The 24566-nt window shown below is 42.2% G+C and overlaps 1 protein-coding gene across 6 annotated transcripts in view; it reads right to left on the reverse strand.

Annotated features, from left to right (window-relative positions):
• Nucleotides 1-11789: 11789 nt before the first annotated feature.
• PRPF40B (pre-mRNA processing factor 40 homolog B) overlaps nucleotides 11790-24566 on the reverse strand; it is a 63654-nt gene continuing 50877 nt past the window's right edge. For 3 of the 6 annotated variants that reach the window (XM_073663818.1, XM_073663816.1, XM_073663819.1), the window contains exons 22-27: nucleotides 22413-22508; nucleotides 20454-20609; nucleotides 15998-16100; nucleotides 15851-15912; nucleotides 15592-15759; nucleotides 11790-12424 (exon numbers count right to left, since the gene is read on the reverse strand). In XM_073663818.1, the coding sequence (XP_073519919.1) occupies nucleotides 12332-12424; nucleotides 15592-15759; nucleotides 15851-15912; nucleotides 15998-16100; nucleotides 20454-20609; nucleotides 22413-22508 (678 nt within the window). In that variant the 3' untranslated portion in view covers nucleotides 11790-12331. Of the gene's footprint in view, nucleotides 12425-15591; nucleotides 15772-15850; nucleotides 15913-15997; nucleotides 16101-20453; nucleotides 20610-22412; nucleotides 22509-24566 lie in introns of those variants that run through there. The other 3 variants (XM_073663817.1, XM_073663821.1, XM_073663820.1) reach the window with 3 other exon arrangements.

Below are 24566 nucleotides of genomic sequence, written 5' to 3' on the forward strand. Positions count from 1 at the left end.
AAAATGTATGCCTCCCATTTCTATTGTCGGATGGCTGTCTGTTGTGTGCGGATGCTTAGGTAGCCGTCCAGACTGTGGTCACGGCCGGGAATATACCTCCTGAGCGCATGCAGCTGATAGCGGCCACAAACGCAGTGTGATCCTAACAGACATGGCTCATTTTACGTTATAACTGGAATTTCTCTAAACACAAGTGCAGTCATCAGATTCTAATTATGATTGGTTGCAGTCTGCATCCAATTTTGGACAGTATAGTCTGTAACCAATGACAGATTGCTGGGGAATATTCATGAAACCTCTGGAAACACTTTATTTTCAGTTTATACTAGTGGAACATTTCAGGTGAAAGGCTTGTTCCGGGTTATAGGCTTGTTGTGTTTAAAAAAAACAAAACAAAACCAACTTTATTCACCAACCGCTGCTCCAGCGCTGCCTCTCCGCTGCTTCCTCGTTCTGTTGTCTCAGCTCAAACATGTCAACAACATGTAACCGATGCAGCCAACCACTGCCCACTTTGATTGGCTGCAGTGGTCACGTGCTACATGGGACGTCACATCTGCAGCTATTTTAACCAAGCAGCAATGGAGCAGCAATCAGTGAGTAAAATTAGCTTTGTTGTTTTTTAAATATTATAAACCTATAAAAGTGGACAACCCCTTTAATAAGTATTTTGAATGTGCTCTTCCAGCCAAAAATACAAATTTTCAGTGTTTTGGAATTCTCATACTTAAACATTTTCTGTTCAAAGCTCAGAAGTTTCTTTTTGTTATCTCCTATTACCACCAGTAGGAGTATTTTTCATATTTGGGATCTAGTTGAAGGGCAGGGTTGTCCTCCAGTCATCTGGGCTAGTCTTAATGTCCCTTCTACCCCCACCCTCCGTCACAGTGTGAACTGACTTGGCTTGTGCCAGGTGTCAGACTCCCCACCGATCTGATATGACGACTTATCCTAATCATCAGTAAGCCTGGAAAATCCCTTTAAAGGCATTGTCTTACAATCACCTAGCTCCTACATAGCGGCTCTCCATTTTGGCTTAGGGAAGAAAAAGTGCAGCAGCCTCTAAACAATGAATGGAGCTGTGAGTGTTGCTCCGCACATAGGCTTATATACAGCTGCTGGCAGATCAGATTTTAACTGATCGGTGGGGACGCTGTGGGTGTCAGATGCCCATCAATCTTAGATGCATAGGTCTTCAATTGTTAACTCTTGGACAACCCCTTATAATGTGATAGGTTCTATTTAATGGGATTGTCTGGTGACAAAATTGCCTGTTGATAACATCTGGATTTTGTGTTACATGTACTGCATTTAAAAAATAAAAAAAATTGGGAATGTTTTTTATTTATTTATTAAAACTAACTAAATTGGCAATCTTCAGATTCTGACACTGGGCTTTTTTAAACTCTTTCAGGTAAGGTTCCTTATCAGAAGTAGGATTAAAATGGCAGGTAACACATCTATTCACAGCTTATAATTCAGGACCTAATAATCATAAAAGGTGATGTCACAGCGCCTCTGTGCTTCAGTAATAATAAAACTAAATGAACAATTTTCATATTTCACTTTGTAGTGTGCTACAATTGAGAGCTGTGGATGATAACCCATACATTGTTACTTTGTTTTTCCGTCAACAAATAAACTTGTAAGACTCTTGCTTTGTATGAAGGACTAGCTAAAGTTTGTTGGCACACACTACCCCCTTGTGGCCAATCACTAAACTGCAACTTGAAGATGTGTGGTTAAGCAGACACATATCCAGAAAGGAATTAATAATGGTTGTGGTTAACATTATTGACACCTTTTGATTATAAAAAAAAAGGCAACATCTTCAAAGGTATATGGATATGTATCAACTTCATATTATAATATTTTATTAGTATGTCCAAATACATTAGACAAAAAGAAGTTGACCTGTCACCATAAAGGCAGTCCTTTGGAAATAGAAATGAAGAAGAAAAATGGACAAGAGTAAAATTACCTATCCCGAACACTTGTTTGTACAAGTTTTGGGAAAATCAGCCTTCACATGATTTTTGTAGCCATCTGTGATCTTGCATCGGTCTGCTGGGAGTTTTGTCTGCTGCAATCCTCTCGAGCTCTTGAATGTTTGCCGGGTTCTTTTCCAATATAAGATTTCAGCGGTGTACAAAAATATTCAGTTGGTTTTAGATCCAGTCTCATTGCGGGATAGTTTGAAACAGAACATTTTCTTTCCTTTTTAACCATTCTTCTGCACTTTTGGATGTGTGCTTGGGCATATTTTAGTTCCACTCATACCTAGATTTTTACACTTGGGAGCACATATCACTAGCCTGTCTGCACAGAATGACTGTTCAAACCAAGTTCAGGCGCTCGGTGCACCCTTGGTGTGGCCAAACATTTAAGTATACCTTCCCACCTGCTTGTTTTCCATCTATTGCCTTTTTTCTCTAGCTCTATAATGCAAGAGCTGTCAATCAAAGAAGAGAGGGGGTGGAGATGGAGGGAAAACGAGAAGGTGCACTTAAATGTTTGGCCACGTCTCGGGTACACCGAGTGCCTGTACTTTGTTTGAATAGTTATTCTGTGCTGACAGAGTCCCTTTAAAGAGAACCTGACAGCTGATACGTGCTGCCCGATACACAGGCAGCATGTATCAGACTGTGGCTATATGAACTCAACCAGGTATTTTTGACTCTGAAATGCTGCAGTGTTTAAGACAAAAAACATACTTTAACCCCTTCACCCTGGGCCCTTTTCCATTTTTGCGCTTTCATTTTTTGCTCCCCATAACTTTTTTTATTTTCAATATGGCCTCGTGAGGGCTTATTTTTTGCGGGACGAGTTGTACTTTTGAACGACCCCATTGGTTTTACCATATCGTGTACTGAAAAACGGGAAAAAGATTCCAACTGCAGTGAAATTGCAAAAATGTGCAATTCCACAGTTAGTTTTTTTTTTTTTTTTACTATGTTCACTAAATGCTAAAACTGACCTGCAATCATGATTCCCCAGGTTATTACGAGTTTGTACATACCAAACATGTATAGGTTCTTTTATATTTAAGTGCTGAAAAAAATCCAAAGTTTGTTTTGAAAAAAAAAAAGTAGCCATTTTTCAAGACCAGTGGCTTCTCCATTTTTCGGGATCTGGGATCGGGTGAGGGCTTATTTTTTTGCGTGCAGAGCTAAAGTTTTTATTGATACAATTTTGGAGTAGATACGATGTTTTCATCGCCCGTTATTGCATTTTATTGCAACGTTGCGGCGACCAAAAAAAACGTAATTCTGGCCTTTTTGATTTTTTTTTTCTCATTATGCAGTCTACCGATCAGCTTAATTATTTTTATATATTGATAGATCGTGCGATTCTGAATGCTGCGATATCAAATATGTGTATATTTGATTTTTTTGATTTTATTTTGAATGGGGTGAAAGAGGGGTGATTTTAAACTTTTAGATTTTTTTTAATATTTTTAAAAACATTTTTTTTTTTTAATTTACACTATCTTTAATAGTCTCCCTAGGAGACTAGAAGCTGCGATCATCTGATGATCAGATCGCCTGTGTGTAGCAGAATTGCTCACTGGCTACGCTCATAGCCTCCCGGAAATGACAACTGCTGGGGTGCCCGTCCCTCAGAGAGATTAATTAGCCTGATCAATTCTTGGGAAGTGGTATATGTGGGTTACACAAAATACAGATTCTTTCCCTAGAGTTCTCTGAGGTATTAACTGGACCATTTACTTATTTGCCAGATTTTACAGCTCTAATGGGTACTACTCCTATCTAACTACATGCCTGAACAATGCCGGTTGTTATTATTATTATTATTATAGCGCCAGTTATTCCATGGCGCTTTACATGTGAAAAGGGGTATACATAAAAACAAGTACAATAATCTTATACAATAGAAGTCGCTGACTGGTACAGGAGGAGAGAGGACCCTGCCCGTGAGGGCTCACAGTCTACAAGGGATGGGTGAGGATACAGTAGGTGAGGGTAGAGCTGGTCATGCAGCGGTGGTTACTGTAGGTTGAAGGTTTGTCTGAAGAGGTGGGTCTTCAGGTTCCTTTTGAAGGTTTCTACGGTAGGCGAGAGTCTGATGTGTTGGGGTAGAGAGTTCCAGAGTAGGGGGGATGCACTGGAGAAATCTTGTATGTGATTATGGGAAGAGGAGATAAGAGGGGAGTAGGGAAGGAGATCTTGTGAGGATCGGAGGTTGCATGTAGGTATGTACCGGGAGGCTAGGTCACAGATGTATGGAGGAGACAGGTTGTGCATGGCTTTGTATGTCATGGTTAGGGTTTTGAACTGGAGTCTCTGGGTAATGGGGAGCCAGTGAAGGAATTGACAGAGGGGAGAGGCCAGGGAATAGCGGGAGGACTGGAGAAATAGTCGAGCAGCAGAGTTTAGGATAGATTGGATGGGTGCGAGTGTGTTAGAAGGGGGAGGTCACAGAACAGAAGGTTGCAGTAGTCGAGGCGGGAGATGATGACGGTGTGCACAAAGTCTTCCGCTGCGATGAGAGGGAGGAGGCGCTGGGGGATGAAGGAGAGAATTGAAAGTGTTGAATAGCTGTTTAGGGTTCTGAGAGATGAGAAGTATGTTTGCTTTGCTGCAGTGAGTGTGGACTTGAAAGTAGTGAGGGACTGTTTGAATGCAATGAAGTGCTCTTTGGAGTGGAATATTTTCCATCTCCGCTCAGCAACTCTGGAAGCCTGCCTCAGTTCTTTGGTCAGGCTGGTGTGCCAGGGTTGCCTGTTGGTTTTCCGAGCTTTGGTATGTGTGAGAAGGGTGGCTAATTCGAGAGCTGCAGCCAGGGGTGGATTAAGAGTAGCAAGGGCCTCGGGCAGTTTAGAAGGCGCGCCCCCCCCACACACACACACACACCTGATTTATCACGTGACATGTCACATGATCCCCTGTGATAGATCATGTGATAGTTCACGTGAAATTAATTTGGCACAGTATTAATTACAATATTTTTTTTTAGGCTGTGTCCCCACTATGCGTTTTTTAAGCGTTTCCGCAGCGGCAATTCCACTGCAGAAACGCTTAGAAAACGCTTGGTAGAAGGTCTGCCATGTTCCCCAATGATAATCCGCATGTGCTGTGTACATGCTGCGGAAATTTCTGCTGCGGAAAAATCCGCAGCATTACCAATTATTTTGCGGAAGCGCAGCGTTTTCGCCGCCATTGACTTGCATTAGAACGCATGGAATCCGCATCCCTGCATCTGTAGATGCGGAATCCATGCGTTTCAATGTGCAGATGGTACCCGGGTGTGGAGGACAGGAGACTCTCCTCCGGACCCGGGTACCATAGAACCTGTAAAGAATAAAATAAAAAATATACATTATGCTTACCTTCTGATGGCCCCCGGTGTCTTTATCCGATGCGTCCTGGCTTGCCGGCAGCTCGCGATGGTCTGAAAAGGACCTGCCGTGACGTCATTTAGTCATGTGATGGGTCACGCGACCGTTGACGTCGACAGGCCATCAGAAGGTAAGTATATATTTTTTATTTTTTACCATTCTTTTACGGTCACACTATATAAATCCATGCCGTTTGCATGGATTTATATAGTGTGACCAAGTTGACAAGCACTTTCCAAGTGATGCTAAAATCGCTTGGAAAGCGCTTGTCAACCCGCATGCGGAAATGCAAGTGAAGAACGCTTCACATTCGCATGTCCCTGGCAGGAAAACGCATGTAAAATCCGCATGTACAATCCGCATGTAAAATCCACATGCGTTTTTTCTGCCAGGGAGATGCAGAAATGCTCAAAAAAAATTCGGAACATTTCTGTATCGTGGGCACATAGCCTTACATTAATTGCATGACTCAATTAATTGTATTGTATTAATTGTATGACTCAATATTGAGCACACGTAGCCATCTATACACAGCGGGAGGCTGCACGGTGCCATCTATACACAGCGGTAGGCTGCACGGTGCCATCTATACACAGCGGTAGGCTGCACGGTGCCATCTATACACAGCGGGAGGCTGCACGGTGCCATCTATACACAGCGGGAGGCTGCACGGTGCCATCTATACACAGCGGGAGGCTGCACGGTGCCATCCATACACAGCGGGAGGCTGCACGGTGCCATCTATACACAGCGGGAGGCTGCACGGTGCCATCTATACACAGCGGGAGGCTCCACGGTGCCATCTATACACAGCGGGAGGCTGCACGGTGCCATCTATACACAGCGGGAGGCTGCACGGTGCCATCTATACACAGCGGGAGGCCACATGGTGCCATCTATACACAGCGGGAGGCCGCACGGTGCCATCTATACACAGCGGGAGGCCGCACGGTGCCATCTATACACAGCGGGAGGCCGCACGGTGCCATCTATACACAGCGGGAGGCCGCACTGTGCCATCTATACACAGCGGGAGGCCGCACGTAGCCATCTATACACAGCAGGAGGCCGGCGCCATCTATACACAGCGGGAGGCCGCAGGGCGCCCCCCCCAGAGTCAGCAGGAGGCCGCACGGTGCCATCTGTACACAGCAGGAGGCCGCACGTAGCCATCTATACACAGCAGGAGGCCGCACGGCGCCATCTATACACAGCAGGAGGCCGCACGTAGCCATCTATACACAGCAGGAGGCCGGCGTCATCTATACACAGCGGGAGGCCGCAGGGCGCCCCCCCAGAGTCAGCTGGAGGCCGCACGGTGCCATCTGTACACAGCAGGAGGCCGCACGTAGCCATCTATACACAGCAGGAGGCCGCACGGCGCCATCTATACACAGCAGGAGGCCGCACGTAGCCATCTATACACAGCAGGAGGCCACACGGCGCCATCTATACACAGCAGGAGGCCGCACGGCGCCATCTATACACAGCGGGAGGCTGCACGTAGCCATCTATACACAGCGGGAGGCCGCACGGCGCCATCTATACACAGCGGGAGGCTGCACTGCGCCCCCCCAGAGACAGCGGGAGGCCGCACGGCGCCATCTATACTCAGCAGGAGGCCGCACGTAGCCATCTATGCACAGCGGGAGGCCGCATGGCGCCCCCCCCCCCAGAGACAGCAGGAGGCCGCACGGCGCCATCTATACACAGCAGGAGGCCGCACGGCGCCATCTATACACAGCAGGAGGCCGCACGGCGCCATCTATACACAGCAGGAGGCCGCACGGCGCCATCTATACACAGCAGGAGGCCGCACGGCGCCATCTATACACAGCAGGAGGCTGCACGGCGCCATCTATACACAGAGGAGGCCGCACGGCGCCATCTATACACAGCAGGAGGCCGCACGGCGCCATCTATACACAGCAGGAGGCCGCACGGCGCCATCTATACACAGCAGGGGGCCGCACGGCGCCATCTATACACAGCAGGGAGGCCGCACGGCGCCATCTATACATAGCAGGGAGGCCGCACGGCGCCATCTATACATAGCAGGGAGGCCGCACGGCGCCATCTATACATAGCAGGGAGGCCGCACGGCGCCATCTATACACAGCAGGAGGCCGCACGGCGCCATCTATACACAGCAGGGGGCCGCACGGCGCCATCTATACACAGCAGGGAGGCCGCACGGCGCCATCTATACATAGCAGGGAGGCCGCACGGCGCCATCTATACATAGCAGGAAGACCGCACGGCGCCATCTATACATAGCAGGGAGGCCGCACGGCGCCACCCCCCCCAGAGACAGCAGGAGGCTGCACGGCACCAACTATACTCAGCAGGAGGCCGCACGCAGTCACGCACACACACGAACATATACAGACATATACATACACGCATAAACACATTTGAAACACAAAAATACAAATAAACACTACAGACATCACACAATGATATCTGCCTGCACACACACACACACACACACACACACACACACACACACACACACACACACACACACACACACATACACACATACATATACATATACACACATGCACACATACACACACACAGACTCACCATCCCCCGGCTCCATTCCTCCTGCCTGCTCTGACTTCTCCGTTGCAGCAGTGCAGGCCGGGCGCGCACTGCGTGACGTCACAGCTAGGAGACACGGCCGCGCACAGGGCCATGTCTCCTAGCAGTGACGCGGCCGGGCCAGCACAGGGAAGTTAACTGCAGTGCTGGCCCGGCCGATGAAGAAGTAGCGGCGGCCGCTGCTGGGGGAGCGGTCTGGGCGTCCCCCCCTCCCGCCACTGCTACCGGTATGTGCCACGGCGGCCCGCACATATAATGAGAGCAATCCGGCATTAGACACCCCGCCCGGAGCCGCGGGCCCCCTGCAGGCTCGGGGCCCCGGGCGGTAGCCCGGATTGCCCTCATTATAATCCGCCTATGGCTGCAGCTATTGTGGTGTTATATAGAGCGGCAGCAGCATCCGCATTGTGTAAGGAGCTTATGACTGTAAGAGGGAGAAGGGATTCGGAGAGTGAGTGTAGATCAAGGTGTTTAAGATTTCTGCAAAGGTGTGACGCTGCAAGTCTAAAGATTTCATATAGAATCTTGTCTTTGGTAGTCATGCCTTCAGAGCAGAGCGAGCTCCTAATGACCCGAATTGCATGTACCTTGACCTTTTTATTGCCCGGCCATACCAGATATCCTTTTTCTCTCTGACCGTTTCCTTAATATCAGATTTATCAACCTCCCCTGAGACTTGCGACATCTTCTATAGTCATCACCAGGGCATTGCATTTTCAGCTTATAACACTTCCTCGTTCCAGGGAGTTACTAAACTGCTACTATGTGAACTATCTATTGGTATTGGGTACATTTAGGGATATTATTTATCCCTTCAAATTAGACAATCTACCTGGGAATAACTTTCGGCTACATCATGGGTTGAGGGTCATCTCTTTTTAAGCTAACATTGCTGTCCTCTCTGTGAAGTGTTCCAAACAGAGGTCATATTTGCTGTTTCATAAGGATCTTGGGTAGGATGGGTTCTATTTTCGATGCCACTTCCATGCTCATTACCCCTCAAATACTTTGTGAAATGGGTTGGTGTACTCTTCAGGGTCACTTTTTTATCACCCTAATATGCAGGAATCTCCTTTGGTTGTTTTACTCCTGCTCTGTTTTCTAGAATAGCCCTTGGTGGATCAGTGGTTAGCACTGTTTTCTTGCAGCACTGGGTCCTTGGTTTAGATCTCACCAAGGATAATCAAGTGGACAAGTACTAATGCCCAATACTAAATCCTCATGTTGAGGAACATTGCCCTCAGAACACACCTACCTAGGTCTCTGGTCGTAGGTACAGGCTCAGTCCCTTGAATTGTGAACTTCCCTTTTTTTTCAAACTCTTCTCTAGCCCATCCATGCACCCCAGAACAGTCCAGTGGGAGTAGTCTTCAGCATCTCGACATTGCAGTAGCCATAAAGGTTTTGAACTGGGCAGAGATTTGGGTTCAGTTTTTACATCCCCAAGGTGGATATGCAGGCCATATATTGTCCCATTTAAGAACCCTTTAATACACAGGAGCGCTCTCTCCTTTTGGGAATCTTTCAACCCTTTTCTCTTTGTGTGATTCACTCCTAATACAATCTTCTTCAAAGTCTTCTCTTTCCGCCTCGTACTCTCAGAGGGCTATTCGGAGGGTTTCTCAGTGCTGCCTGTAACAACAGACTGACCTTACCAAGCCTGATCTGACCCAATTAATTTGACCAATGGTGCTATGTGGCCTTTACCTCGGCTTCCAAAAACCTTATGTTCTTCAATTTAGCCCATCCTTATCTAGTGGCTGCGAAAGCCAAAGTTCAGAATTGTAATGATCTTTTCTAAATTGGTTCTCTGAATCATGCTTACAGCTTCTGGATTTCGGTCACATAAAAATTTTTGTTTCCTTTTCCAGCCTTGTTTCCCTTTTTGGGCATAGGTTTCTGGCTTTTTAGACAATCCTTCAGGCCCTTTATCTTCCGCAAGCGGGACTAGAATTCCTTGTGAGATGTCTCCTGTGTGCCACCCTACCAGTTTCTTCTGGAATCTTGACACCTCACCTTATCCATTGTGTGCTCTGCCTTCTCCTTTCCAGCTGCTCAGAAAAGTTTTAAACAAGCTTCCTTCCTCAAGGGTTGCCTTTTGGTGACATTTGCCATCACTCATGTGATCTCTTACAGGTGCATCTCACTAAATTAGAATATAATCAAAAAGTAAATTTATTTCAGTTCTTCAATACAAAAAGTGAAATTCATATATTATATAGTCATTACAAACAGTGATCTATTGCAAGTGTTCATTTCTGTTAATGTTGATGATTATAGCTTACAGCCAATGAAAACACAATAGTCATTAACTTTGTAAATTAAAATAATTAACAAAAAACACCTGCAAAGCCTACCTAAGCGTTTAAAAAGGTCCCTTAGTCTGTTTCAGTAGGCTCCACAATCATGGGAAAGACTGCTGACTTGACAGAAGTCCAGAAGGCAGTCATTGACTCACTCCACGGGGTCCAAGAGTTCCAATTTTCATTTGGAAATCAAGGTCCCAGAGTCTGCAGGAAGAGTGGAGAGGCCACAATCCAAGCTGCTTGAGGTCTAGTGTGAAGTTTCCACAATCAGTGATGGTTTGGGGAGCCATGTCATCTGCTGGTGTAGGTCCACTGTGTTTTATCAAGACCAAAGTCAGTGCAGCAGTCTACCAGGAAATTTTAGAGCACTTCATGCTTCCCTCTGCCAACAAGCTTTTTGGAGATGGAAATTTCATTCTCCAGCAGGACTTGGCACCTGTCCACACTGCCCAAAGTACCAATACCTGGTTTAAAAACAACAGTATCACTGTGCTTGATTGGCCAGCAAACTCGCCTGACCTTAACCCCATAGAGAATCTATGGGGTATTGTCAAGAGGAAGATGAGACATCGGACCCAACAATGCAGACAAGCTGAAGGCTGCTATCAAAGCAACCTGAGCTTCCATAACACCTCAGCAGTGTTGCAGGCTGATCGCCTCCATGCCACGCCGCATTGATGCAGTAATTGATGCAAAAGGAGCCCCGACCAAGTATTGAGTGCATTTACTGAACATACATTTCAGTAGGCCAACATTTCGGATTTTAAAAACATTTTTCAAGCTGTTGTTATAAAGTATTCTAATTTACTGAGATAATGACTTTTGTGTTTTTCATTGGCTGTAAGCCATAATCATCAACACTAACAGAAATAAACACTTGAAATAGGTCACTCTGTTTGTAATGACTCTATATAATGAGTTTCACTTTTTGTATTGAAGAACTAAAATAAATTAACTTTTTGATGATATTCTAATTTATTGAGATGCACCTGTAGTTGGCTGTATTCTCCTGCAGATTTCTTTCTTCTTCATCAGGAACGGTGTTTTGCATTTTTATGCAGTCTTTTTTTTTTTCTTCCAAGGGTAACATCCTCCCTTTATACAGGGGTCATCATGCTACTTTTCTCCTGGTTGCGGATTCCTTCCCATTTTCAGGTTTGTTTTCTCCTCCATCTGGTTTGATCAGGACTATTGAGATATCCTATTGTCTCCAGAAGCCTTTCAGAATTCAGATTCTCCCTTTTTAACTACTAGCAGGCCTCATGGATTTTGTACTCTTTCCTAAATTACCTTATTTCTAGTGGCTTTGGCTTATGTTTGCTTCAGCTCCATGTGCAGAGCTATTCCCTTTAGCATCTCTACTCATGCATATAGAGTGGTGGAGGCCTCTTGGATGTTCAGGCATCCAGCTTCCATTCCCAGATCTGAGAGGCAGTCATTTGGGCCTTGGATCTACACTGTTCATCCATATTGCTTCTTACCATGGAAAACACTGCAATGAAACGTGATTTCTTTGGCTTTTTTAATAAACATTTTCCACTATACAACATATTGTTTGCCTGATCCTTATTGGGCACTGTACAGTGACAATAACTAATTGTGTAAAACCCTCACACTTGCTGATGTTTTGGAGAACAGAATTAAAATTGTCTGGGATTAGAAAAAAAATGGGTCTGCTTTTTCCAGGAACAGTATCACTCGCTCTTGTCCAGGGGCTGTCCAGGAACTACAGGAAGAACCCATCAACATGACTGGAGCTGTCTCTAAAATAAAGCTGGCCATGTTCTTCTAATCCTGGACAACTGCCATTGGGAATTTTGTCTAAAAACTAGTGCAAATGATGAACAGCAACATTGCTTATGGCTACCAATCACATGTCCGCTTCTCATTTTACACATTACAGAAAGCTTCTGATTGGTGGCCAAGGGCAAGTCCCTGTTTATAGTCTGGACTATCTTTTATACAAGACCTCCAAAGAGAGCACACGTATACAGAACCAAACCTATCCGCTGAAAACATCATCATAAAAATAGCACTCCAATATGACAGCCAAATCTATCTACTGATCGTCATCCAGCTGCTGGAGTAAACATCGTCGCTTCTTCTCCAATTCTCCTTCACTGAGCTCGCTCTCTGATGTGTCCCAGCCTGTCTGAAACATAGACAGTAATGAAAAACAGAAAGATGGGCGGCATTAAATAACCGGACACATGATTGCAGACACACAAGTAAAAGGGACAAGTAGAAGAATGTCTATTGTGGGTACATGTCTGACCCGTGTGCACAAAATGACCTGTAAATGTATATCCATACATATACACTTCTGCTGTAATGACGGAGCTTCAGTGTATTTCATGTTACCCCTCTCTTGAAGAAATGAGCCATTGTACTGACATTGAAAACTTACTGCTAGGCCTCATTCAGTTGTCTGTAACTCTTGTACAAGTTCTAACCGTGATAGAACTCAAGCCCATTATTCTCTAGGGGCATGTTCATATACATGAGTTTTTTGAGGACAGCGTGGACCACAAAAGAAAAAAAAAAGGAGACTATCCAAGTTTAGGATCAAAGTCTCCAATACAAGTCTACAAGTCTTTGAAACAATGGGACAGCACCAGGATGCCATTCTAGTATCATCCTAGTCCTGTCCAGTTTTCATATTTTTTTGGTAGGAGACGCTTAAGAAATTTTCTTGTTTGCAAAAAAAAAACTTGACGATGCTCTGATGTTAAATTCTATCACTATGACCAAACACTGATGAAAATATGATCCGACAAACAGATGAAAAACTGTCCGTTTTGTTAGGATGAGAAAAATTACTGACGTCTGAATGAGGCCTTAGTCAACCAAAGCAGAAGGGGCAGTGGGATCAGGGGATCATTCTTCACCTCAGACATAAGGATACAGAGTACAACATGTCTTTCTGTGATTTCTGGATTACGGGGCACAAAATAAATGTATGAAATGCTCTGTGACCAAGTGGTTGGCAGCAGAGCATGTCCTTGCCCAAAGCACTTTCATGTACAGAATTCAGATTTAAATGCATTTATCTTGCCTCACTGATGAAATAAGAGTACATTTCTTTGAAAAAAAATTCTCAACTGGATAAGTGAGGGCTTCCTAAATATACTATGCTAATGTCATAAGTCTGGGATCGTATCACCATCATGTAACAACACTACATTATTAGGGCGCAGTCAGATGACCATATAAATCAGACTGAGATTGAAACGCAGTGCACGAACTGGCAGCAGGTCATTCGACCCAAGTGTGACAGCTCCATAGAAATACATGGAGCTGTCACGCTCTGGTCGGGAGAGCTGCTGGCCGTCCGTGCACTGCGTTCCAATCTAAGTCTGATTTATATGGCCATCTGACTGCTCTCTTATTGAAACCACAATGGCCAAGACCAAACAGCTGGCTGAGGACACCAGGGACAATATTGTAGACTTGCACATTTCTGGGATGGGCTAGGCAAGCTGCTTGGTGAGAAGGCAACAACTGTTGGTGCAATTATTAGAAAATGGAAGAAACAGAAGATGACTGTCAATCTTCCTCGGTCTAGGTCTCCATGCAAGATCTCGCCTTGTGGGGTACGGATGATTCTGAGAAAGGTCAGAAATCACCCCAGAACTACACTGGAGGACCTGGTCAATGACCTGAAAATAGCTGGGACCACAGTCTCAAACATTACCATTAGTAACACACTACGCCTCCATGGATTAAAATCCTGCAGGGCACGAAAGTTCCCCCTGCTCACACCAGCCCGTTTGAAGTTCGCCAATGACAATCTGGATGATCCAGAGAAGACATGGGATAAGGTCATGTGGTCAGATGAGACCAAAATAGAACTTTTTGGGATCAACTCCACTCACAGTGTTTGGAGGAAGAAGGATGAGTACAACCCCAAGAACACCGTCCCAAACATGAAACATGGTGGGGGAAACATCATAGTTTGGGGGTGCTGTTCTGTAAAGGGGTCAGGACGACTGCAACGTATTGAAGGGAGGATGGATGGAGTCATGCATCGCAAAATTTTGGCCAACAACCTCCTTCCCTTAGTAAGAGCATCAAAGATGGGTTGTGGCTGGGTCTTCCAGCATGACAATGACCTGAAACACACAGCCAGGGCAACTGACCTCTGTAATTGCAAACAAATGTTTCTGTACCAAATATTAAGTTTTGTTTTTCAATTATATCGAATACTTATTTCATGCAATAAAATGCAAATTAATTATGTAAAAATCATACTATGTGATTTTCTGTTTTTTATTTTTAGATCTTCTCTCTCACGAAGTGTACCTACGATAAAAATTACAGACCCCTCCATTCTTTGTAGGTGGGAAAACTTGGAAAAATCGGCAGTGTATCAAATACTTATTTTCCCCATTGTACATTGCAATGCATATGTTCATTGATTTTAACGTATATATTTAGCGTTTTAAAAAAACATGTTGTGTGCACATACCTTTACTCTTTGAGGTATAATCTAGACAATTAGTGAAACTGAACACTGAACTCAGCCCACAATAAATAAATGACACGAAAATCACATGGATCTGTGGTTTTCATTCCCATCCAAAAATGCCTCCCCTTTTGATAACCAAATTTACCGGTGTTATGGATAAAGAAAACAAATTCCATGGTTTGAAGCCAAGCAAAAAAAAATCTTAAATAGCCGCGTCTCATCTGATGGAAGTGTGGAGGCTGCAGCCCATCAGTGGCTGTTGATAGGCTGCAGTGCCATAAACAATGTCACAAGATCACCGGGGGACACAATGCTCAGAGTGGAGAAACCACACTGGTGTCCAAAAGGTAAGTATGCACTTTTTTTTTTAAAATCTTGTGGGGCATATTAGGGGCATTGAAAAGGGGTTGAGTGGACAACCTCATTAAGAGAGCTGTGCATAAACAAATGCCACAAACCTCAATGAACTTAAACAACATTGTAAAGAACTGGCCATAATTTCTTCAGAATGATGTGAGAGACTGATCAAGTCATATAGAAAATGATTACTGCAAGTTATTGCTGTTATAGGTGGCTATACAGGCTAATGATGTTTTTTTAAATATGTCCTGATATGTAAAACCACGAAGCAGAAGATGTTGAACTGATGAGGTTTTTCTCATGACTTTGTGTCTGCATGGAAGCTGTAAACATAAAACTGTAGGAAATCTATGATCAAGACCTAGTGCAAAGTTATTTTATTTATTTTATATGCACCAGTTCTATTTATAAGGCAGATTACACATAAATCTTTGCTTTTTGCACTATTCATTGTGTATATTTGTCTGCTTTGTCCACTAAAGATAACTCACTTTCTCCTTCTGTGAGACCGGTTTTAGTGATCGATGTTGACTGTCTGCAGACTCCATCTCTTGATCATGGTCTCTATCTTTCACTCTCTCTATCTTCTGTTCATTATCTTGCTCTCGTTCTCTGTTACTCTTTTCTTTTTCCTGTTCTGCTTCACTCTCAGGACTGTTCTAAAAAAGAAACTATGTTTCATTGTTGACTTCTCTTCTGTTACTGAACACTACAATGTACCTTCTGATGAAGGCTTTTGTACAGACTCACTGATTTGTGTCTTTTTTTCTTATTCTTCTTTTTCTGTCTCTTGGATTTCCGAGAGCTATGTTCTGCGAAGAAATAAAGACTAGGGAGATGACAACTAACTGACACCAAGAACCACATCAAAGGGCACCGCATAGGTACAAAGTATACCTGAATCACCCGATGACGAGATTTCAGAGCCAGACTCTGAAGGGTTTCTCTTTTTTCTTTTTTGTAAGCGATGTTGGTGATTTTCCTCCTCTGTCTCTGATGTCTATGAAAAAATATATATAAAAACGAATACAAAATAAAGGAACATCAAGTTTTCCAAATGTTGGAAAAAATCATAAGCATAGCCAGTTTAGCCTTTGGACTCGTCAAGGTTTACATCCCTTCAAAAGACAAGAGTCACGCTGTATGTAGTGGTATACAGTGCCTTGAAAAAGTTTTCCCACCACGTGAACTTTTCCACATACTTTCACATTACACCCACAAACTTACATGTATTTTATCTGAATTTTATGTGATATCCCAACACAAAGCAGCAAGTGCTTGTAAAGTGTAAAGGAAATAATACATGCTTTTCTAAATATTTAAAATATATAAATCTGAAAATTTTGACGTGCATTTGTATTTAGCCCCCCTGAGTCAATACTTTGTAGGACTACTTTTTGCTGCAATTACTGCTGCACGTCTTTTGGGGAATGTCTCGAACAGCTTTGTACATCTAGAGGCTGAAATGTTTGCCCATTCTTCTTTGCAAACTAGCTCGAGCTCAGTGAGATTGGATGGAGGTGTCTGTGACCAGCAATGTTCAAGTCTTGCCAATGGGATTGAGGTATGGACTGTGACTGTGCCATTCACACACATGAATAAGCTTTGATCTAAACCATTCCATTGTAGCTCTGGCAGTAAATTTAGGGTCGTCGTTCTGCTGGAATGTGAACCTATGCCCCAGTTGCAAGTCTTTTGCAGCCTTTAACAGGTTTTCCTCCAGAATTACCTTGTATTTAAAATCCATCCATCAGCCCATCAACTCTGACCAGCTTCCCTGTACCTGCTGAAGAAAAGCATACCCACAGCAGGATGCTGCCACCACGTTTGATGGTGGGGATGGCGTTTTCAAAGTGATGTGCAGTGTTAATTTTCCGCCACATATGGCGTTTTGTGTTTAGCCCAAAAAGTTCTACTTTGGTCTCATCTATTTTATCTTAGCAAACATCTGAGCCTTTTTATGTGCAAAGCTTGTAGAGACATACTCCAAAACACTTGCAGTAGTAGGTGCAGAGAAAGGTGGTCCTACAAAGATTTGACTCAGGGGAGCTAAAATATTTAGAAAACCATATATCATTTCCTTTACACTACAAGAATACTACTTTGTGTTGATATAACACATAAAATCCCAATAAATGCATTTAAGTTTGTGGGTGTAACGTGAAAAAATGTGGAAAAGTTCTTGAGGTATGAATACTTTTTCAAGGCACTGTATGTGATATCAACAACAAACAAACTTTGCTAGATCCCATTTTTAACCAACAGGGTCTGTTGATAACTGTTTGGATCAATCATAGAACTATAATGTCAGTGTGAACAGAACCAAATATTATAACCGTTTAAACGTCTCTAAGAAATCAACTTGTATATAATACTGAACAACATTGTGCTGTGATCAAAATCATATTTGAACATTTGTGAAATGGTTAATGGGGAGTTTAGGGTAATTGGAGTGCGCTAACGAGCCTCGAGCCACAGACTGCCACAATCTACCAACAGCCATGGTTTATGAACATTAGTCAGCACTTAACAAGATTTACATAACTTTTGCAAGCTTTAATTTCATGCCAATGCCAATAACTAATCCAAATATATGAAAAGATACAATAGCTAATGAAAGCCACCCTGTAATTATATTTAAGCATTTTCTATGGTAATTAGTCATTAGAACATTTTCTGGTTTCTACAAGAAATAATGTTTTGGAGACACAATTTACAAAGCAAAAGCCTAAGTTTTTCCTTACATGATGCCAGAGACAATCATTCAAAAGAACTGAAAGGATGGAAATTCTTGGTTAGCTGCGTAAACTAGCCATAGATCTGGTTAGTCCATGTACAGCTCACACACAGTGGTATGTAAAAGATTGGGCTCCCCTGGTGAACAATTAAGCAACTTGAAGATGAAATGATATCTAAAAGGCCTAAAGTTAAAGATGAAACATTTCCTTTGTATTTTAGGCAAAAAAAAAATATTGCCATTTTTTACATTGTAAAAATTACAAAAAGGAAAATGGGCTGATGCAAAAGTTTCAGCACCCTGCATGGTTAGTACCTAGTAGCACCAACCTTTTAAAATAATCACAGCTTGTAAACGCTTTTTGTAGCCAGATAAGAGTCTTTCAATTCTTGTTTGAGGGATTTTTAAAATTCTTCCAGTTCTATGAGATTCCTGGGTCGTCTTGCATGCACTGCTATTTGTCTAGCCACAGATTTTCAATGATGTTCAAATCAGGGGACTGTGAGGGCCATTGTAAAACCTTCAGCTTGCGCCTTTTGAGGTAGTCTATTGTGGATTTTAACGTGTGTTTAGGATCATTATCCATTTCTAGAAGCCATCCTCTTTCAACTTCAGCTTTTTGTGGATGGTGTTATGTTTGCATCAAGAATTTGCTGAAATTTCATTCGATCCATTCTTCCCCCTAACTGTGAAATGTTCCCCGTGCCATTGGCTGCAACACCCAGTCAAAGCATGATTGATCCACCCCCATGCATATTGGTTGGCGATATGTTCTTTTCCTGAAATTCTGTACCCTTTTTTCTCCACACATACTGTTGATCATTGTGGCCAAAAAGTTCTATTTCAACCTCATTGGTCCACAGGACTTGTTTCCAAAATGCATCAGGCTTGTTTAGATGTTCTTTTGCATACTTCTGATGCTGAATTTTATGGTGAGGACACAGGAGAGGTTTTCTTCTGATGACTCTTCCATGAAGCCATATTTGTGCAGGTGTCTCTGAACAGTGGAACAATGTACCACAACTCCAGAGTCTGCTAAATCTTTGCCTCTCTAGTAATCCTATGAGCAGCTCTCAACGAAATTTTGCTTCGTCTTCCAGACCTTATCTTGACCTCAAATGCTCCTGTTCACTGCCATTTCTTAATTACATTTCAAATTGAGGAAAGGGCAACTTTAAAATGCTTTTCTATCTTCTTATAGCCTTTTCTTTGCTTTGTGGGTCTCCGCCATTTTCATTTTCAGAGTGTTAGGCAGCTGCTTAATAGAACCCATGGCTGCAGGTTTTGATACAGGGTTAGAGGAGGCTGGGTTTTTATAAAGCTGGGAAATTTGCATCACCTGAACCTTGGTCAGTTATCTGAGCACACAAATCTCCAAGGGTGCCCAAACTTTTGCATCGGCCCATTTTCCTTTTTGTAATTTTTAAAATGTAAAAGATGGCAATATATAATTTTTTTCCTAAAATACAAATGAAATATGTCATCTTTAACTTTAGTCCTTTTAGAGATCATTTCATCTTCAACTTGCTTAACTGTTCACAATAACAGTAATGTTGACCAGGGGTGCCCAAACTTTTACATGCCACTGTATCTATTTAATATCAATCTCTATCAGCTTCCATAATGCTTTTACACAAGGGATTAAAATGGTGAAAGGTCAATTCTAGAGCTGGTGCAAATTGATTTGCAGGATCCGGTCCAATGCCTTCTTCAGTAATCTGCGACCGCTGCACAGGAGCCCTGAGAACTGCCTCCTTCCTCCCAGCATCCGGGACTCTCCTTTTGACTAGCCGACCTGGCACAACGCTATCGTTGTAGCGTGATGCACATGTGACATTGCACCAGGCCAGCTAATCAAAAGGAGAGCCTTGGATGCTGCAAGATAGGAGGCAGTCACAGATTACTGACATGGCTGACAGACCGGGTCCTGTGAAACAATTTGCACTAACTCTTGTCAAATCTTAAGGTACGAACAGAACAACAAGGTTACTGATAGATATGACCACATATTTGGGTGTCAATGGGGGAAAAGCAATGTACTGTAGACCATCTGCGGGTCTCCTCACCCAAACTACCAGCCTCATATATGCCTACGAGGATGATATTTTGGTAACCTGCACATGACTAAAGCAGACTGGGACCTGCACATTCTTTGTCATGCCACAGTCCTAAAACAAGATGCCACTAAACACTGGAACTGAAGAACCTTCCAGGATATCCAGGATATCACAGTTGTGTGATCAGTCACTTGCATGGAGGAAAATGGAAATATGTATACCATGCCTGCAGAAAAGTTGTGTGTATGCAGCAGAGTTGTGTGTGTATGTAGCAGGGTTGTGTATTTACTGTGCATGTGGCAGTGTTGTGTGTGCTGCATATTTGTGTTTATATGTACTGTTCATGCAGCAGAGCTGTGGTTATCTGCTATGCAAGCAGCAGTGTTGTGTGCATTGCAGAGATTGTGTGCGTAATGTGAATGCTGCAGAGAAACAATAACAAGGATATTAGCCTGGCTAATACCATGCTATATTGCTCCCTAGTACACATATTAACCACTGATGAAATTAGTACATACATTGTTCAGCCTGATTATTAATTTCTCCAGTGTACACTCACTTTCTCCACTGCTCCAGTAGTATCCCATGTTGAGATGTCCTGAACCTTCTTCCTTCCCCATTCTGCAGGGGTAGGTGACTGTGAACGTTTACGGTGGTGCTTTTTGGATTTTTTTGAGTGTTTCTTGCCTTTGAAATGATGATGCTGGCATTCATTCTGAAAATAAAAAAGATTATCCTAAGATGCTAAATACAATAATCTAACAAGACCATTTAACTAATTTAAAGGGGTTGTCCAGGACTTAGATACTGATGACCTATCAGACTGTTGGGTGTCTGTCCAATACACAATTTCATGCACATTTTCTCACCCCCTCAGTCAGTAGATGGAAGATTATATGTCTGAGGTCCATAAACGTTTGGACCTTATGTGCCATATACAACTGGGATACTGATAAATATTTTAGTGTGCAGTTTGGCAGATCATGTCTACAAGCCCAGTGATCTTCAAGTGTTCAGTTGTTATCTCTTCTATTTAGCAGAAAACAAGAGAGTTGTACAAGTGGAATTGAATATTTTACATTATGCATACTGAAGACAATAAATCTAATACCTTCTGTGTGCTATCCATGTGATGTCCATGTTTAACATTGCAAAGGATAGAAGAAGCTCTGTAATTTATTTATTTATCCATATGTGAAAATCACTGACCAAAGATGACACATGGAACACAAACCCTGAAGTCTGAGGCCTGAATCTGAATTCAGTTGGGAAAATTTCATGCACATTCTGCAGACGTAGCCTCTATTAGGTGTATGGAGTGAATTTTATGTCACCAGTGAACACACCTTTAGGTTAAACTCACATGAAGGTATAAAAAAATTGCTCGATTTTCATACCAAAAAAGTTAACAATTTTTCCTCTACAGTTGAAACCAGAAGTTTCATTACACTATATAAAAAGACACATATGCATGTTTTTCTCAATATCTGACATGAAATCAGAATAAACCTTTCCCGTTTTAGGTCAATTAGGATTACCATCATTTTTAATATTGAGAAAAACATGAATATGTGTCTTGTTATATAGTGTAAGTAAACTTCTGGTTTCAACTAAATATTGTCATCCATATGTAATCCGTATAGCAATCGTTTATATACATTAGTAGTGAATAAATTTTACAAGGCCAAACACAGTTTCGTATGTTAATAATGGTAATGTAGCTATAAAATTTAGATGCTATACGGTTAATCTGTATGAGATCCGATTTTTTAGTGCGCTGGTTAACTTGAATAGGTGAGTTTCACCAGAAATACGAAAGAGACTAGTGCATACCGCAGTATTTTTCACATGGACACTCAGTCTGTGTGTACAATCTGTCATCTGAACAGCCCAATTGAATAACATCGTGCTGTCCGTTTTTTCTACGAACAGCACTCAGACCAAAAATACAGTTATGTCTATGTAGCCTCTCAGTAATTATTTAAGTACCATCAGTAATAAGGGTGTGGAATAATGTATTCAACTATATGGTTGTGATGTATCCCTTACTGGGCTTTTTGCTGTAGTTTTGATAAAACAGTGATTTTATCTGCTGCAGATCTAGCAGTTCTCTGAATGCTGAGCTCTGTATAACCCCGTCCACACCACTGATTCACAGTTTTCTGTGTACACTGTGCATAGGCAGACAGCAACCAATCAATGGTGGAGGTGGTGGGGTTATAAATAGCTCATGACTATAGAGGACTACATTAAGTGACACATTGCTGGAATTCGAGGATCTGTTTCTATATTATGCTGCTGTCAAATTAGGTGGAAAACCTGGTGACAGATTCCTTTTAACACCACATACTGAAAATCCATGGAATTAAAAGGCGGTAAATAATATTTATAGGCTGTGTGCAAGGAAAAAGTGAGTGTATGAGTGTTGTATGAAGCACATTATTCACAATATTCATGCATTTATCTAGAACTCAAATAAGAAAAAGAAAGATGAAGACATAGTAAGCCATGGCCAAACCTCAATAGATAGCATAAATTCCTTGAAGAGGCGAATTCTTTCCGATTCCACTGTAATCTGGTCAAAAGCACTATCACCAACAAAACGTTCTCGCACCTGCACAGATATATGTAGGGTCTCACTTAAGAATTGTACAAACATGAGGTATGATGAATCCCATAGGAAATAATAAAAAAACACTGATTATCAAAAAAGACATAAATCTTCTTTTGTGTGAATCCTTTCAATACCCATAATATGTACCTATTTCCAAAGAAATCCTTACTATAGCACTGCTAATTTCCCACAGTACTACAGGGCCCATTTACATTAACACTCTACAGATTTGCCGCTTATATGCATTAAATAGTGCTGAAGGATGAATATTATAAGTCCCAATCAGGGAACTTACTTCAATAAATCAAGGGGTGGTGAGTGCCCTGATAATAATCCTTTCTTCTGCTGGATTACTCATAATCTGATTTACGAAGATTAGGCAACAGCCAGTATGGCCACATTTGAGTCTCAATGTTAAGTTACAATTAGAAATGAACAAAATGATTTGCAGGGCCTCAAAGGGGTATTTCAATCTCCAAGATCCTATCCCAATATGTAGCAAGTGTAATAATAATAATATGAGCAAATACGTCCAATTAGAAATGTAGTATAGTTCTTTTGATTAGCTATGTCTCTTACCCCATGTGCAGGGCATTGCAGTAGCTTAGGTATCCATGGTTACAATTACTAACTGCTAACTAACTGTCAATATATAAGTGGTCGTAACCATGGATATCTAAGTTACTGCAATGCCCTGCACATGGTGTAAGCAACATAGTGAATCAGAAATATACTACATTTCTAATTGAAGTTATTTGCTAATATTATTATTATTACACCTACTACGTATTGGGATAGGATCTTGGAGATAGGAATACTCCTTTAATTCAGCAGTTAGCAGCATTCTAGTCTGGCCGCCATAGATTAGCCATAGCCCATTAAATAATTCACTCATTTCTTGTTACAATAACGTTAATGTTGCAGTTATTAACCTTTAAATGTTGTTTTAGAGCACTAATAGTGCTTACTTTGTTAGAACAGTGAGAACCTGCTAGATTTCACATTCTGACTGCAAATGCACTTGTAGTCGGTCGTAGGAAGCACAAAGCATGAAGTTCGGACCTGACTTTTGCTTTGGAGGCAGATTAGGGCCAGATTTCCATAATTATTTTTAATCAGGATTATTCAGAAAAGCCTTTAGTATGTGGCTGCATTTTCCAATTTTTAATAAAATAGTCGGTCACATACTAGTGATTGTTATTCTTTAAACAGGATCCCTAACCAGCCTGAGCATGATAGTCTAGAGCATCATAGAACAGTGGCTGCAAAGCTAAGTAAAACATAGTTTTTATTTTTTAATTAATTTCTCTTCTCCATCACAGAGTTGTTAGCCTCTAAAGTTTATGTTATAATTTATGTTATTGTCCAACTGGGCGTTACCAGAGATTTGTCTCTTGGGGCATGTTCTTGTTTCCCTGCATGAGGTTGACCAATCATAAGCAGCTAGTGTCATGCAGGGGAGCAAAGAACAAGCCCTCCTCTCCTCACTGATCTCTGCAGCTACACTTCCAGATCTTCATTCATTGGCAGCTACAAAAATTATTGATTTTTACAGATAAATCCAAGTTTATTGCACTCTGTATTTTGACTGCAGGAAAAATAATTCTGCATCTTTACTTGTTTAACTCTTTGAATAGAAGTCAGATGGGTCAAAAGAAATCAGAAATCCAAAGAAGAAGTGGGTACCATTATAGGTCAGGTATTGGCACCAGAGGTACCGATGTTTGTTTCCCATATACACCCTTTCTATGACCCTAAAGGATAGGACGAACCAAGATTGTGCTCCCTCTGTTGACAACCCCTTAAGTAACAGTATGTGATGATATTACACTGAATGGAATCTATCAACACTATACAAATTCTGTACTCATATGTATACTGAGAAAACACCATACAAAACAAAAACATTATATATCTTACTAAGCCTCTGAGCTTATTGTGGCTTTACTATACAGTGGATATAAAAATTCTACACCCTCCCCCTGTTAAAATGCCAGGTTCTTGTCATGTACAAAAATCATACGAAGATGAATAATTTCAGAACTTTTTCCACGTTTA

Source organism: Phyllobates terribilis, unplaced genomic scaffold (assembly GCF_046119375.1).
Source record: "Phyllobates terribilis strain yellow unplaced genomic scaffold, ASM4611937v1 Scaffold_2__4_contigs__length_985480577, whole genome shotgun sequence".
In the NCBI taxonomy this organism is placed as follows: domain Eukaryota; kingdom Metazoa; phylum Chordata; class Amphibia; order Anura; family Dendrobatidae; genus Phyllobates; species Phyllobates terribilis.